We start from the raw sequence: 16,502 nt of genomic DNA on the forward strand, positions 1-16,502 counted from the left end.
AAGACTGGAAGATGAAGGCCCAGTCACTACAAAATCTTTTTTGCATAACATAGATGCCAACCGGTTCCTACAAGAGACAATGGAAGGTCTTGATAGCCTGCTGCAATTGCCATTCCGCAGATTAGAAGGGCCAGCCTCTACAAGCACTTCTATTTTGGAACAAGAACAAAGGGTTTGGTAATGTCATTTACTTACCACACTCAGTTGCTACATGATAGAAATGCAACCCTATGGAAGCAACTACAGGAAGCGTCAGACCAAGTACAAATGCTCAAGGAACAAATGGTTGCGTTGACGCTACACATAGAGAGGTCATACTCAAAGGTTTGAAGGCTGCAGAAGAACAAGAGGCGAGATACCACGTGTTGGAAGGAAACAACCAAGTACTTAACAAAACCATAGTGCAACGGATCAAAGAGAACACGGAGCTGACAGCACAAGTCGAACAAACTAAAGAGCAGCTTCAAAAGGAGGTGGCAAATGCTCGAGAAAAAGAAGAACAACATACAGAGCAGCTCAAGGAGGCTCATGCACTGTTCCAGGTCAAAGAAGAAGGGTTAAACTAGCAAATCGCCAACCTCACTGAATCCGTCATTGCAGCTCAACAGAAAGTGGTCAATCTTCAAGTCGAAAGGGAACAATTAAACAAAGCACATGCTGAGAAAATTAAAGATTTGAATGAAGTAATCACTGCCAAATCTTTGAAAATAGATCAGATGCTGGCCAGCCATAAAAAAGTGCTTGATCATGTCAATGAGCAGCTAAGAAGCAGTCAATTATTAGCCGAAGAGAAACTAAAGAGTATTGAAGATGCTAATGCATTGAAAGCGTCGGCAAGAAGGACACAAGAAGCAGCTACACGAAGATATGAAGAGTTGGATGCTACACGAATGGTGCGTGAGGCTGCAATATCTGATCTTCTGTCAAAAAAAGACTCAAGGATATAGGAATTGGAGCGCTTGCTGGCAAACAAGGCAACAAACTGAAAGAACGGAGTCTACCAATGAATTGAGACTACTCATTGAACGAGCCTTGGAGATAGGTTTATTGCCGGTAACTTATCGGGCCCCTCCTCGAACCTTAACCCTGTTTTTCTCTACACTAACCCTCTCCCTTCTTTAGTATGAGATAAACTTAACTGACGACCTTAGTTTAGGAGATTTAACACCAAAATACAGAGAGATGCTGACCCAACTATCATTATGGGTATCTTTAGGGGGGACTTAGTACCAACAGATCCAGCTGGTATATTTTTCTATCCTTTACATCCAATCGTGCTTAACCTCCATTGTGTTGGTGCTGGGTGTTACAACAATTTGACATCTTGGATAACAGTGTCGACAAACTTGACATGTTTATGTCAGATGATATACCCACAACACCGGCCAACTACAAGGTGGTTACACATAGTTATCAATGGATCATTAGTCACGGGTGGTTAGAGGTTTATAATACACACCAACATTTAAATCTCTCAGAGTCTACCCTCTATCATCGGTTTGGTATTATAAATCTCTACCATAATATAAATAAACATTTGGAGGCCATGACGACTAATGTGGAATATAACGTTTGATAAAGTACATATAGAATACCATAAAAGATCTCACATAACTCCAAGAGTTCATGAAAATTAACCAACCCACCCATGCCCCCTAGTTCAGGTGAGGGCCAAGGCTAGGCAACAAATGCTGACCTGGATACAAGCATGGCACCATATTCCAAATCTTGCTATCGTGGCAATGGCCAGGTTTCTAAAGTTGATCATTGTGCTTATCGATCAACCAATGGAGCAATATGATGGCTTTGGTGCAGAGCAACTCCTCTTTGACATGAACACAGGGCCTAATGAGAGGGGAATGATGTTGTACTATCATCGCCTCAAGTGTCTTCCAGGATACATGCATATCACCTTTGAAGATATGGTTGACACACAATTCTAGACATTTCACTCAGCATTTAGAAGAACCCTAAAAAAGCTTCAGTCACGCCGCAACTTCTATAAGCATGAGTTCGGGGACTAGGTCTTTAGACCTGGGTAACAAGTTCGGAGGACAGAACTTACACCAACTATAGGAAGGGATGTTAATCCTGTTTTGGATTAATAAATATGCTCCTCCATTTGAAAACATTAATAAGTGTCATGCAAAGGCACTATAAAAGTTGTACATTATGAGATATTGGCTACCCAAGGCCTTAGTAAGTTTTGGGCGTCTAAGTGTGAATAACGACTAATTTTATATAAGGTATTTTCTCATAATGGAAAGACACAATCCCTCTTTGTGCTATGAGAGCTCTTGCTTTGTCTTCTGTGTGTGTGTGTGTGTGTGTGTTTGTGTGTGTGTGTGTGAGAGAGAGAGAGAGAGAGTGTGTGTGTGTGTACTCTACTATATGTTCCTTTTCTATGCATGTATGTGTGGAAGAGTGAGGTAGATTGCCTTGTGTTGTGGTGTGAGCGACTTTACAGTGACAACGTGGAGGTGGAGCTTGGTGGAGTGAAGCTTCCAAAAGCGAGCTTGGAGACCTCAAGGGACGTGAGCTTAAAGCATGGGTAAGTACCCAATGATCGTTGTTGTCTATTGCTTCTTTCGATTATGAATGGTTAGAGTTCTCTCTTGAGAGGTGCGGTAGCCCATAACATGGAAGGAAGAACAAGCTCTCCCAAGTGTGAGTGAGGTTAACTATCTCTCCTTTTAGTTACTTTCATCATTACCATAAGCGTTAGCTTAGATTAATTAGCTAAATTAGTGTATACATGAGGATTTTTTATATTGTTGACCATATTTAGCTTAATTTAGCCATTAATCTTTATACTTGTTATTTTTAGAAACATTGAGTGTAAAATCATATGGCATTAGTGTATTGCTATGCATTACTACTATGGAAAACTCAAAAACACATAGAAAAACCCTTTAAAAAAAGCCAAAATCCTCAAAAAACTATGTTTTTTACTCTCTAAAATTTTCAACACCTCAACCAGATTTCAACTTGTCTAAATCATTGATTTAAACTTCAAATCATTAACCAGAATTGAAAGTGGATACTAAGACAATCTGAGATAAATGATCTTCGTTTCCACACACTTGAGCTTTAATAAAGGAGATTGTCAACGATATAAATTAAGTATTCTCTTATAAAATGTCTAAAGACTCGTTATATTTGGAAAGTGCACAGAGAATGGCACCAAAACTATTATCTTAAATGCACTTTTGGATTGCCTCGATCCTAAATCTGGATCACCGATTTCTCAACTCACAAGTTTGGATCGTCAATTTGACTTTCAAATTATACATATCCAAATCACATGATTCCAAATCTATATCATTTTCTAATTCTGATCGTCAATCCAACTCTTAGATTGTTGTTTAATTATGATCATCAATCCAACTCTAAAGATCGGTTTCGCCCCACTTTTTGGGTTGTCTTTGTTTCAGATTGTTGCAAGTTTATGATGCACCTAAGACTTTTTGTGAATGACGGTGGTCTCACAATAAAACTTGATAAAATCCCCAACTTTCAGATCGTCTATGATTCGATAATGAAAAATAAAAATCATATTTACATTATTTATATGCACCTTGTATATTTCTATTTATTTATCTATGTGTTTAATGTTTTGCAACTGGAAAAATACAAAACAAAACATCAAAAACCATACATACCCATAAAAACTTCAAAAAAAAACCTCATAAAAAGAACCTCAACTGGCAATTCTAGCGCTAGATCAAGTGCTTATACATTTGCGGACAAGCTAAATCATTGTTCAGACCTATTCTAGCCCAACCTACAAATATGGGACTTTGTCTCATGCTCCAACATTAGGGAGTGATACAGGACCAAGCTTAGAGTTGACCTTCCTAATTGCACCAGACTCTCTGAGCTTGGTGTCCATAACTCTACAAGGTTTATAGCCCATAGCACTGATCTAGTCTCTTCTGTTGTGTGAAGGACACCAAGCATATGAGGATGTCCATGGCAACCTCTTCACCATCACCATTATACAGAGGAAACCACAAGTTTATAGACGCACCCTCAGTCACAACAGGTGTTATGATCAAACTACGTATGCCGTTGAGGATACATCCCAAGAATGGACGAAAAAGTGAGGGGTGCAGAAAGGCCTACCCGATTGAGAGTCTACTCATCCAATACAATAGAGCATAGAACTTCGGGGCCAAGAGACTTCTCTTTATGAAATCATTTCAAGACCAAGAAACTCTACAACAGAAGGAAAAAAAAATTTCTATCCCACAAGGAAAACTACCCACAAACCAGAAGCCAAAGTCGAGCTTCCCTCTACATTAGGCCTTGCGATGGAGGTTCATTTAGCTTCCATTGGTATAAGAAATGTTAGGCAAGAAACTACACCTTCAGAAAGAACTACATTGGTCACCCCAGTCAAACCATTAATATCAAGCCATTTAGGATGAGGAGCTGCACAAGTTGAGAGCTAAGAATATAGAGCCTGAAGTGTACCGGTAACTCCTGGAGTACTGGTATATGGATACCTAATGCTACATTCAAGCTTCATACCTCTTGAGCGACCAAGAGAAGCATCTTTTGGAGCACGAGACTATGTTTATGCGAGACCATGCTATACTCAGGTACCTCGTAGAGTTGAACCTAGGCACATGGCAACAATGGCTCCAAAGAACAAAACCAACAAAAAACAGCTCAAATAGCCCATGAAATGAGACGAAATATAGATGTCGTTTCAACATATCAAACCCACAAGGGGGATGAGAGTGAAAGTGGAGTATAGCCATTCTAGGATAAGACCCTCTCATAGCCAAGGTAGTTTCCAAGTTCAACAAAATGGGAGATCCCTGTAACCATTTGACTACTTTCAAGCAAGTCTATGCAGCAAAAAGTGTGACCAATCCTAAAACGAACATAGTTGCTTGTCGCTTGACCTTGGAAAGCTACGCTTTAATTTGGTTTCAAATGCTAGTAGACTCACAGAGAGAAACTATGGAAGACTTAGAGATAACTTTCATCATGGGTTTCTCCAATACAGCTGTTAAGCATAGCTTGAAAATGAAATTGTGAGAGACTGCATAAATCATCTAGAGAACTTGAAGAAAAACCAAGCCAAACTAGGCTAATTTCTTTGTTCTTGGAACAATTGAGAAGCAAGCAACTATATGCTGCATTATATAATAAGAGGCAAGTAAGTGTTGCTTGGATGGATGATTTTATAGACTTGGACTATAACTTTACTGGCATCCCCTCTACAGATAGTCTAAGGTCAAACCCATTAGCCAAAATCAAGCCCAACATTAAAAGCCAAGATTACGATAAGGTTATTGCAGGAACCAAGAGTGCAGAAGACATAGCTGTGATCAAAGGACTTGAAGGTTGGCCATCCTCTAGGCTAATTTATTTATTCTTGGAAGGATTGAGAAGCAAGCAACTACATATGCCAAGAGGCATCGATGATATTTCTCATTTTAACTCCTAAAAGTTATTTTCCAAATTCAAAAAAATCTGCAAAATTTAAGGCATTTTAGAAATTTACAAATTTTCAAGATAATTTCAGTCATAAGTTTTATAATCTGTTGAGAAATATGTTTTTTTGTGAACATTTACATGGCGCATATACAAGAGAAAAAAACGCCAAAACTATATAATCGCGCGGAGGAAGCCAAAACTAATCGTTCTTGTCTATATGATGGTGCATTGTAAAGATCAGTCCCCAAACCTCTAACAAAAACTCCCCCTCTTTCTGCTATATCTTTGCACATTAGTTAGCATTGAGGGATGTCCTGCTGTATAAGCTTATCTGCAACTTTCCTTCAGTTTGTTCTACTACAGTGTTGCATGCAAGTCCGTATGCAATGGCTTTTAATGTTTTGACATGCAAAAGAAACTGCAAACACCAATACAAGACAAAAGCATATTATCAGAGATGTCTGCAGATCAAGACTTAGTCTTTCATCCAGCATGCAGATTGTCTGAATACCTGTTATTCTTGGTGGAGCTACGATGGAGACAGTAAGAGCCAAGACGGCCGAAACATGTACTGGAGCGTCAGCGGCTCTAGATGATTGATTCTGCAGGTAGAGCACCCAGATGTAGATTTTTCAAAGAACTGTCTGATGATGGCTCACACATAAGAAGGCGTCTATGGAATGTTTGGGTTGTGAAAGATCAACAGTTGGAGGCTCCAGGTCTTTTCCGACTTCTAGATGGAAAGCTGTGTAGCCCCCCTGGGCATTGCTGAGGCTCAGCTGCTACATAGGGGACTTTGTCGCCAGCGAATTGTCGACCTGGAACACACACCAGATCTCAAAATCAATCAAAGGACTTGATGATTCCTGCACACTCAAAAATCATCTTCAAAAACTTTCCCGCACCTGACAATTCCTCCACGGCAGCAGATTTTGCAGCCAAGCACGTTTCATAGAGCTCCCGGTGTTGCACAGGAACAAACTCGCCAAACCTACATCAGCTCCCACTTCAATCCCATCTCATGCATCACCTCTCTAGCGCCAGCAGCCTAGTTGCTACACTACAGAGAAATTGCTAGCTTAACTGAGTAGCACGGAAAAACTATCATTGATTGTTACATCACCTGCGTAGCAAGAAGATGCGTTCAGGAGCTGAAAATAAATTTGCAATAGCTTCAACTACTGTCTTGATGTTCATGACTTGCTGTCTCAAGCCTTTCATGCATTCCACAAATCCTTTGTATTCTGGAGCACTCAGACGTGCCTTCACCTGAGAGAAGTACGAATTATCAGTATGTAACAGACACCTAAAGGCAACTGTCAGTGCTCATTATGGAGAACACAGTGCATTGTTATAAGAGCATGTGATTCTGAATAACTCAGATAAGCTGGGATATACCTCTTTTAAAAAGTCTGCTGCATTCCTGCTCTTCTTGTCATCCTTACAAGTGAGATAAGCATTCTTTGAGCTATCTTCAGCTTTCAAAACCTGACCACAGGTTATGTCTGTTTTTCTACTAATATGTGCAGCAATTCCCTGGTCATTGGCATGCTTAATTTTGATGACACCAAAAGCAGAATCCTGCTGACTTTTGCCATTTCCTACAGCTGTCGAAGCCATACTCTTATCAAGATCATTGCCATGTATGTGTTGTTGAAAACGTCCCTGCTTGGTAGATGGAGAGGGAGAAGCAAGGTCAACAACATCACAATCAGAAGCTTCAACAACTTCATGAACTTCCAAACCTCCCTTTCTTTTCAAAGTGGCGTCACAATGGGCTGCACAAACAGTTCCAACTTCACTGCCTATTGCACGATTAGCCCGAGTAATCGCAACTGTAGGTATTTGTTTGCTTGTTGAATCTCCACGGGAGCCGGCAAGAATTGTAGATAAGGACTTGCCTGAAGATACTGCACCTGAAGCGGGACCACAATGCAGGCCCTAAACAAATCTCACCAAAATCAAACACTGCCCAGCATAACTTACCACAATCAATGTATGCTATGTGAAGTCTGGATAAAAGTAAATAATTCAGATCAAATGAGTGTTCTGTCTGTCTTTCTCTAGGAGAATAAAAATCTCATTAAAAAACCCCCCAGAAAGTTACAGAAATCATCACACAAAACAAGGCACATCTAGACTTGAGGTATTTCAACCCAAACCCTCCATGGTACACAATTTCCAGATTGTGATGAGACCAGAGGCAACATTCAGCCAATGCTCATAGAGTCAGGTTCCTCAAAAAGAGATCAAGAACTCGGTACAAAAAGGTCACAGCACAGTGGCAGGCAGAGCCATGACAATGACAGGATTATCCAGTTGCCTAATGAAGTTTTGAAGTTATAAAAACGATTCAATTCAAAAGCAGGACTTGTGCACTAAGACGAGCTGTTATGAAAAAGCTAGTGGAAGCAATGCATACAGAAGCATGCCAGGGCATCTCCTGCATTAATGAAGGTAATAGATGCACAACAGCACTTACAGAAGGTCTGGTGAATTTCTGACCCAATATTCCCAAATTGTGTATGTTCTTGTCTACTTCTGCAGTAGTCCCTTGAGCTGCAGCATAAATTACAAAGAAAAGTTTGAAAAGCATCCTATCAAAGAGAAACAATTATAAAACCAGCACTCAACTCACTCACTGGCAACCATGCAGCAGACTTCCACTAGTGAAGAAAATATGCATCTGATGGCAACCCTCAAAAAAGATAACAAGGTTGCTCCTTTTACAGCTCCTGGAAAGACTACATATGTGGGGGACGTGAAGCCACATCGATGTCCATCCTCGCGTCTGGACAGGAAGGCTCCAATGTTCCAGATGCATGGAACAGCTGCCTGACATTCCTGCATGTGGCCAGGGAGGGTATAGATAAGGCCTGTCTCTTCCTTCACAAGTACACCCACAGACCTCTCATCTTATAAAGCATTGTATTCACTTGCCCATTCACAAGCATTTCCCATTTGCATGTGTTTGGGTTGCCCATTTGGTATGCTCGTCCCAAAATTCGCACCCAGGCCAAAAATCAATCTTGACCATTCCACATGGATACGATCCACCAAACATTCGAACAAGAGGTCATGTCCTGTAGTGTCCCTGCTGGTGACACTTCTTGAGTCAATGAACCTACACATGCCACATCTTCATAGCTGCCCTCGAGTTGGGGGGGCAGCCATCTCTGCACGGATAATATCATGTGGTACAGAGGCCTTGGCCCTAATCATCCGGGAAATCATAGAAACCAAGGGCCTCTCCATATGTCTCCATCCATCAGTGCTACCAGCTCGGCTGTGGTGATCCACCGAGGGTCCCCATATCTCCACTCCATACAGCATGGCTGAAGTGACCAAAGTGTCAATGAGCCAGAGCTTTGTTCGAGGTTCCTGAAACTGAACCTGCGAACACATCCTCTCTAGTCTCCCCAATGCTGCATAAGCTCTGGTCAATCTGGTCTCTGCTGCTCTCCTCAAGGAAAATAGTGGGCCACTGAAAACCACACCAAGGTAAGTATATGCATCTGTATACTCCACTGTCTCCTGACCATATGTAAAGGTGGGTACTGACCTCCTAACCCACTGTGCTGTGGTGTTAAACACCATCACCTTGGTTTTACCAAGGTTAACAGACGATCCACTGTCCTGTACAAACGTGTGCAATGCATCCAAATGACGCTGCATCCCCTCTGGAGAATCTGAGATCAGCACAATATCATCAGCATACAATAACAGCGCAATCCATGTCCTTGCTAGCTGTGCTCCTCTGTCACCCTCCCGCTCTACATAGTCTGAAACCTCATCCACGTACATCCCAAATAAGGTGGGAGAAAGGGGGCAGCCCTGTTTCACCCCAATAGTGGAGTGAACCATCTCAGATATACCCTGAGTAGTACGTACCTGCCCCACAATTGTCCTGTATAAAGCCATGATTCCCCAAATCAGCTCTGTGGGAACTCCCATCTCCTGTAGTCTGCGCATCAGTCTGGCTCTCGGTACTGTGTCAAAAGCTTTGCGGAAATCCACAAAGCAACAATAAATCCTCCTGCCATATAATCTGCCCTCCTCAATAATAGCTCTGAGTGTCAAGATATGGTCAAGAGTGGAGAAACCTCTCCTGAACCCTGCCTGCCCTGATGCACGTATGCCCTCTCTCTCTGCCCATCTACTCAACTCCTGCTCAAGAATAGATGCATATAATCTAGCCAATGTGTGACCAATCATGATGGTACGATAATTCCCAGGAAGCATGGGATCCCCTGACTTGAAGATAGGCACAATCGTGGACATATTCCAAGTCTCACGAAAACCCTCAGACATGGCTCGGTTAAACATCATAGCAATAAGCTCTGCAAGCATATCTCTGGCATGGATAAAGTGCTCTGCTACCAAACCATCATGATCATATGCTCTCCCAGTCCTCATCCTGTCAATAGCTTTCCTTACCATCTCAGCAGTAAAGAAAGCACATGTCTCTGGGCATGGCTCCGATGGGTCTGGCAGGGGCGGCCGTCCTGCTGCTGTGTACAGGGATGCTGCATACTCACCCCAAATCTCTGTGGAGGTAATGGCTAGTGATGGTGAATGCTCATGGAATAGTCTCCATGCCTCGCCTGAGTCCTGACTCATAAATAACTGATACAAATCCCTCTCTAACTGAGCAAGATAAGCCCTCTTCTTCCGTCGCACTAGGTGCCGGAAGGTAATCCGTGACTGTCTGTGAGTGGTAACACCCATGAGCACCTCTCTCTGTAATCTGATCCTCATCTCTCTGCACTCCTCATCATACCAACTGTTCTGGGGCATGTTCCCAGATCGTCTCCGTGTAGGCTGACTATGGGGATATGCCTCTGATGCTGCAGCATGAAGCGTATCTATCAATATCTGAGTGAGCTCATCTAATGGCCGTCCCGACTCCTCGGCACATAAGCGTCTGTATATCTCATCCGTATACATGGTGTCAGTCTCCCTCGTAAAGGTATAACGAGTGCGTGTGGAGACCTGTCCCAATGGAGCGGTGCTGAACTGAAATGTGAAGAGTGAAGGACAAGATAGCATGATCCACTGCTATTCCAACCGGCCTAGTGCCTACCATAAAATCCTGAAAAAGGGAATGAGACTGGGCTGAGCCATAACATAGTCCACTGTACTAGCACCATGCCTATGTGGAAAGCAAGTGAAACCGCCCGATGTCGGGAATCTCTGTAGGCCATTCAAGATGGCCAATCCATGTGCAGTCCCCATGTCTATCAAATACCGATGTCGGGAATCTCTGTAGGCTATTCAGGATGGCGCAGTCCCCATGTCTATCAAATACCGCCCATACACTGTAGGTTCCTCATCCTGTGAGAGTCTAGATAGGCCCATATCCCTAACATCAAGCTCCCTCAACATCTCTGAGGTATCATAAAATACTGTCTGGTTATGGGGGGTCCTGGCATTGAAGTCCCCCAGGAGAATGATGTCACCATCCCTGGAGAACTCCCAAATGTCATCATCCAAAATAGAAAAGGGAGACTGCCCGCTAGGTGATGCATACACTGATGTACTAGGAGCAAAATAGCATATAGCAATGTAGAGATATCTGCCCGTCTCTGCCCTCAGTCTAACCCACATGTACCTAGCCTGCTCATCTCTGCGGACTATATGTATCAGTGGCTGTAGCTCCTCTCTAAACAATACTGCCACTCCTCCTGAGCCCCGTCCTCTATGCTCTGAACGAGTCTCCTGTCTACAAGCTGTCTCCCATCGGTATCCACTAACATGTGGCATGGACTGTCCAGGAGCCTGATGCGTCTCACAGTAGAAGATGATGTCCCTCCCAGTGAAACTATCCTCAAAAGCCCCTGCATCAAGACGTAGAGATCCATTAAAATTCCAAGTAGCAACTTTGAGTGTAGTCCCATAGGCCTTGCGCCATCATGAAGAGCGCCTCTCCATAATCACCACTCTACCATCTCTATAGAAGGCCACTTTCCCTTTCTCTCGGGCTGCCCTTATCTCTGGCATAACTTCTTTCATGTGGGCAAGTTGCGAGAGTGTGAGGTCATCTCCAAGAAATATTCCCGTCTTCTTGAGTGTAGGACGTCTCTTCAAGAAGTCCTTCGCTTCCATGGAAGTGGTTAATCTCTCTTCCTTCCCTACAACTCGAGGGCTGGAAATCTTTCCCCAAGAGATTCCCTGTGACCAGGGAATTTTACCCATATAGAAATCTTTTTGGGCCAAGGTTTCTCAACGTCTAACCCAAGAAACCATTGAAAAACAGAAACAGGTTGGTGGGATCTATCCCGACAGCAAGAGAGAGAGAGCTCCATGCGCCTGCTGCCCAGCTCCTTCGATCTTTGTCCCGCCCCGCCCCATGAAACCCACCCCCCCCCACACCTTGCACCTCCTGCAGCCCCCATCCTCATGCCCTCCTGCCCGCCTCCCCCCCTCCTGTATGCTCCTCCCTGTGGCACCCATCCTGCTGGCACGTCTCCTCGCCCTTCTCAGGGTGCGAGACCCCCCACAAGGCTGCTTCATACATCAACGCTTCGGTCACAAGGGTATCAGAAAGCCAACCCTCCGTCTTGGGCTCCTAGAAATGTGCCTAGAAGCACTTCCACTCAAGTAAGCTCAAGGCTGCATATCACCGCGTCACTCTAGCATGTGCTATGGGTCTAACCCAAGAAACCATTGAAAAACAGATGCAGGTTGGTAGGATCTATCCCGACAGCAAGAGAGAGAGGGAAAATAAAGTGGGAGGGTGGAGAACTCGGGAAAAGGGGAAACGCAGGAGAAAAAGATAAGGGGAGGAAGAAAGAAAGATATATTAAGCATCTAGTAAAGACCCAATGGGCCTATGAACCAAGTGGAAACTCGAATATACCATACTCCAGGTTGGCCCTCAAGTGCTAGTTGTCTCGAGGACTCCAAGGCAAGCCTCGGGTACCTGTGGAGATCTATGTGACTCATGCGATGGAGGTCTGTGACTGTCTCGAAAGAGTGCATCCACCAACATCGGGGCTGCAGCAAACTCTGCCTAGATAATCTAGTGTGGGAAGATGGGATCAAAGGAGGTTTGGGTGTGAGAGATTTTTTAGCTGAGATGAGGAGACAAATTGCAATGAGGAAGATGAGGGTGGGAGTGTTTCAATTTCTTCCTCGAAGTGGGAGTGTTTCCCCGCTCTAATTGGTTACTATTTTACAATCTCCTTCCCATCAAAGATGGGATCAAAGGAGGTTTGGGTGTGAGAGATTTTTTAGCTGAGATGAGGAGACAAATTGCAATGAGGAAGATGAGGGTGGGAGTGTTTCAATTTCTTCCTCGGAGTGGGAGTGTTTCCCCGCTCTAATTGGTTACTATTTTACAATCTCCTTCCCATCAAACGTTGTAATTCACCTCTGCAGCTCTCTACTTTCATGCATCCATTCCAGCTGTCCTGGAATGGAAGGTCTGTAATTCTTATAAATACTTTGCCCCTGGGGCCTGAAAATCAAACCTGTTGCAGAACACACGAAGCAAACCTACTCACCATAAAGGCAAGCCAAATGTATGTAAATTCCATACCCTGCATTGTTAGACCATTCACATTGTTTGCACCCCTTACACATTCATGTAGCCAAAATTCTACTCATGTAAAGTTCAACGCTTATGCAGAGTATTTGAATAACATTGTACCCATGATTTTTATTCCCTATATCAACTTTAAACAAATAAGAAGCCTAGGTGGAAACCAAACTTGCCTTGAATGCTCAAATAAATCGTTCCTAAACTCTTCTCACCACACAAACTTGTAGAAGCCCCCCCCATAACTGACTCTCTAGATGGTTCATTCGTAACTCCTGTAAAATTTGAAGGCACAACACATTAGAAATGATAAAGCAATAACATTAACTCGATAAAAGACAGCAACTTGGAACAACCACCTACAAGCAAGACCATGCCATTATGGGATCATGTACTACACAATTACAGCCTACAGGCAACAAAATGTATTTCAAAAAAAGGGATCACGTAGCCCACCAGACTGCCCTGCCAAGGTTCAGCTGACAAGTGTTCGGCTGACAAGTGTCCAGCTAACAGGTGTTCAGATGACAAGTCAAAGTGGCATCCAGCACCCACTTGCAGCCCTGCTACCTACTTTTGGTACTTTTACTGGGATCAGCAGCGCATTCCAGCAATTTACGTGGATGGTGCCACCAGATTGGCAATAAGCGGCAACCGTGCAGTAACCATGCCTTACTCCTTGCCGAATGGTGCACCTACCATGGGATGACTACTTGTATAAACATGTAACTCGGGGATTGCCAGAGATACTTTTTAAATGAAAGTTTTAGTGTTTCGCACTGCATGTTCTGTACTATCTCTTGAGTCATCTTGCTGATTGTCTATCTCTGATGTCACTGTCTAGTATTGGGCACATGATAAGCATAGTGTCTTGTCAAATCTGTGAGTGCGTAGTGGAGCGGGGCAGTGTAGCTGCACGTTTCCCTTGTCAAGTAGCAACTCCTGAAGGCATACTGCTGTAGAGTGAACCCATACCACAGACTAGTGTCACAAACCCTAGTGTGCCTGGCAGCAAGGTCTGCTCTACATGTACGCTAAAATGCCCATGGTTATTTGCATGTGGCGGTGTGCAAAAGCGAAGGGCTGGATAGGATGTGGTACTCTTCCCTTCCATCTTGCAAGGGTCGGCCGACAAATGGTTCAATCAGGTTCAGGTGAACCATTTTGCCAACTGGACAATCCTGTGTGACACCTTCTCCGAGACATTCCGTCCAAGTAATCCTGAGGAGAAGGTGTTGCACAAACTCCACGACTTGAAGCAGCTTCCCAGTGAAACAGTCTCAGAGCTCATGACACGGGCGACTGTCCTGGTGGCCCTTTTGCCCACCCATCCAAGTGATTTCATGGTGCACCAGTGGGTGGACCACACACTTCCACAAACCACTCAACAAAAGATCCTAGAGAGTATCAGGCCAGGTGCAACCTTGCATGAGTTTCAAGAACTTGCCGATCAACTTGAAACTGCAAGCCTCTTGTTCAACAGCGATGGCAACATGAGGGCCGAGCACTCTGAGGTCCACTGCGATTGCCAATGACCTGGTGACCAAACTCAAAATGGACTTAGAAGCGCGTAGGCCCACAATTAAGAAGATCATCTCAAGGAGCTAGAAGCTCTTAAGCTCCAAAAGCTCAGCAAGAAGAAGGTAGTCTTGCCCAGCTCAAGACCGAGATGGAAGAGCTCAAGGCTCAACGGGAAACCAAAAGAACAGTTTGGTGTGCCATCCGTCAAGTCGCCGACCACACTCCACAGGAGTATCAAAAGAAGGAGATAACTGCAACTCCTGTGAGAGTGTGTCATGAGGACAAAGACTCCTATTACTTGAAGGGGTTTTCAATTACATCAACAACAGCCGTTTTCACCAACAATCACAACTGGTCAGCTAGCTGTCAGTCACTTGGCAGGCCCCAAGCCCCTCCCTCACTATCAACTCTTCCACCAGCTGCCAATTACATCAACAACAGCCGTTTTCACCAACAACCACAACTGGTCAGCTAGCTGTCAGTCACTTGGCAGGCCCCAAGCCCCTCCCTCACTATCAACTCTTCCACCAGCTGCCACCCTGGCCGGAACCCCCATAGCTCAACCACCTCGTCTGCTTATGGTAGCAACAGTGCGGGGATGGGCCAACATAGTAAAACAGGAAGCGGAGAAGGAGTAGACAGCAGTGGTCAAGAAACATCAAGCCTCCACCCCACCCATCATCGTGGAAGAGAAGAGGAACATTATGCGCAAGACACTCGAAAAAGAGAAGCGGAGGAAGACTAAGGCCTTACACATTCGCGTCACAGGAATAGCAGAGAGTAGCTTACCCAAGGCAGATATGCCTTGGAGCTATGCAAGAAGCTGAAGGTGGAAAGTTCCCCATTTGTGGACAGTGGATGTATGGAGAGCAGGAAAGGATACAACCCAACCACGGCCACTTGTCCTCTGTTTCCCGGACTTAGGGAGTACCAGGGTAGCCTTGAAGGGGAGAAAATCTACTTGGACGTGGCACACAGGAAGGCCTCAATGGAGAAGGTCGTAGCAGCCTGTAAGGAAGGGAAGTGGGCAGTATATCAAGATGGGAAAGTCATCATTACAGAGAGGCGCCCCACCCCTAAATAGGGGCAAGGAGTCTATGATAATACACGCATCAAGATGGCAGCCTGGAACTGTAATGGGACTCTGTGGTCAAATGTGGGAGGCTTCCGGGAGACATTTACACGACGAGATATTGTCTTCTATACGGAGACACACCAAAGCTCGGAGAGGGGATTGCCTCATGTCGCCGGATACCAGTGGGAGTCGGCTTACCATGGGCATACCCAACAGGACAGGTGGAGTACGGGGGTCATGAGAAGTAGCAGTCCTATTTAGGTCGCACCTTCAAGGTCTGATCAGCATAGTCAGGTGGGATGAGGATGCCAGATACATGTGGCGGTTTGCTACTTGGCACCAGATACATACATGTGGCGGTTTGCTACTTGGCACCAGATACTTCGCGATATGCTATACAGGATAGTCAGGACAGCCTAACTACTCAGCCAGAGGAGAGGAAGGAGTCCCCTTGTGCATCACTGTCTGATGAGATCTCAGCAATGTTGGGACTAGGTGATGTTCTCCTCATTGGGGACTTCAACACTAGGACCTAAAGTGAGCAGTCTCAGTTATATAGCTTTGAGGACCCTATCAGACTACATGCACTTGACCAAGACGGCACAGGATTGCAGCGGGCTTCTCAGGACCTTGGAACTATCACTAGATAGGGACTAGGTGATGTTCTCCTCATTGGGGACTTCAACACTAGAACCAAAAGTGAGCAGTCTCAGTTATATAGCTTTGAGGACCCTATCAGACTACAGGCACTTGACCAAGAGGGCACAGGATTGCAGCGGGCTTCTCAGGACCTTGAAGCTATCACTAGTTATGGGAGGCACCTCCTGGAGTTGGGTTCTCGGCATGGTCTCGTTATTTATAACAGGATGGCACAGCGGCCTCTATCCGGCAGACTCACAAGCTTTCCATATAGTG

The 16,502-nt window shown here is 44.4% G+C and overlaps 1 protein-coding gene across 3 annotated transcripts in view; it reads right to left on the reverse strand.

The window, feature by feature from the left end:
- Nucleotides 1-5,538: 5,538 nt before the first annotated feature.
- Nucleotides 5,539-16,502, reverse strand: part of LOC147620227 (RAD3-like DNA-binding helicase protein) — a 70,680-nt gene continuing 59,716 nt past the window's right edge. For all 3 annotated transcript variants that reach the window (XM_086772422.1, XM_086772420.1, XM_086772423.1), the window contains exons 20-26: nt 13,168-13,266; nt 7,934-8,010; nt 6,850-7,392; nt 6,575-6,720; nt 6,357-6,442; nt 5,963-6,269; nt 5,539-5,869 (exon numbers count right to left, since the gene is read on the reverse strand). In XM_086772422.1, coding sequence (XP_086628548.1) covers nt 6,151-6,269; nt 6,357-6,442; nt 6,575-6,720; nt 6,850-7,392; nt 7,934-8,010; nt 13,168-13,266 — 1,070 coding nt within the window. In that variant the 3' untranslated portion in view covers nt 5,539-5,869; nt 5,963-6,150. The remainder of the gene's footprint in view (nt 5,870-5,962; nt 6,270-6,356; nt 6,443-6,574; nt 6,721-6,849; nt 7,393-7,933; nt 8,011-13,167; nt 13,267-16,502) is intronic.

Source organism: Cibotium barometz, chromosome 32, assembly GCF_041138505.1.
Source record: "Cibotium barometz isolate CiBa-2024 chromosome 32, ASM4113850v1, whole genome shotgun sequence".
NCBI lineage: Eukaryota > Viridiplantae > Streptophyta > Polypodiopsida > Cyatheales > Cibotiaceae > Cibotium > Cibotium barometz.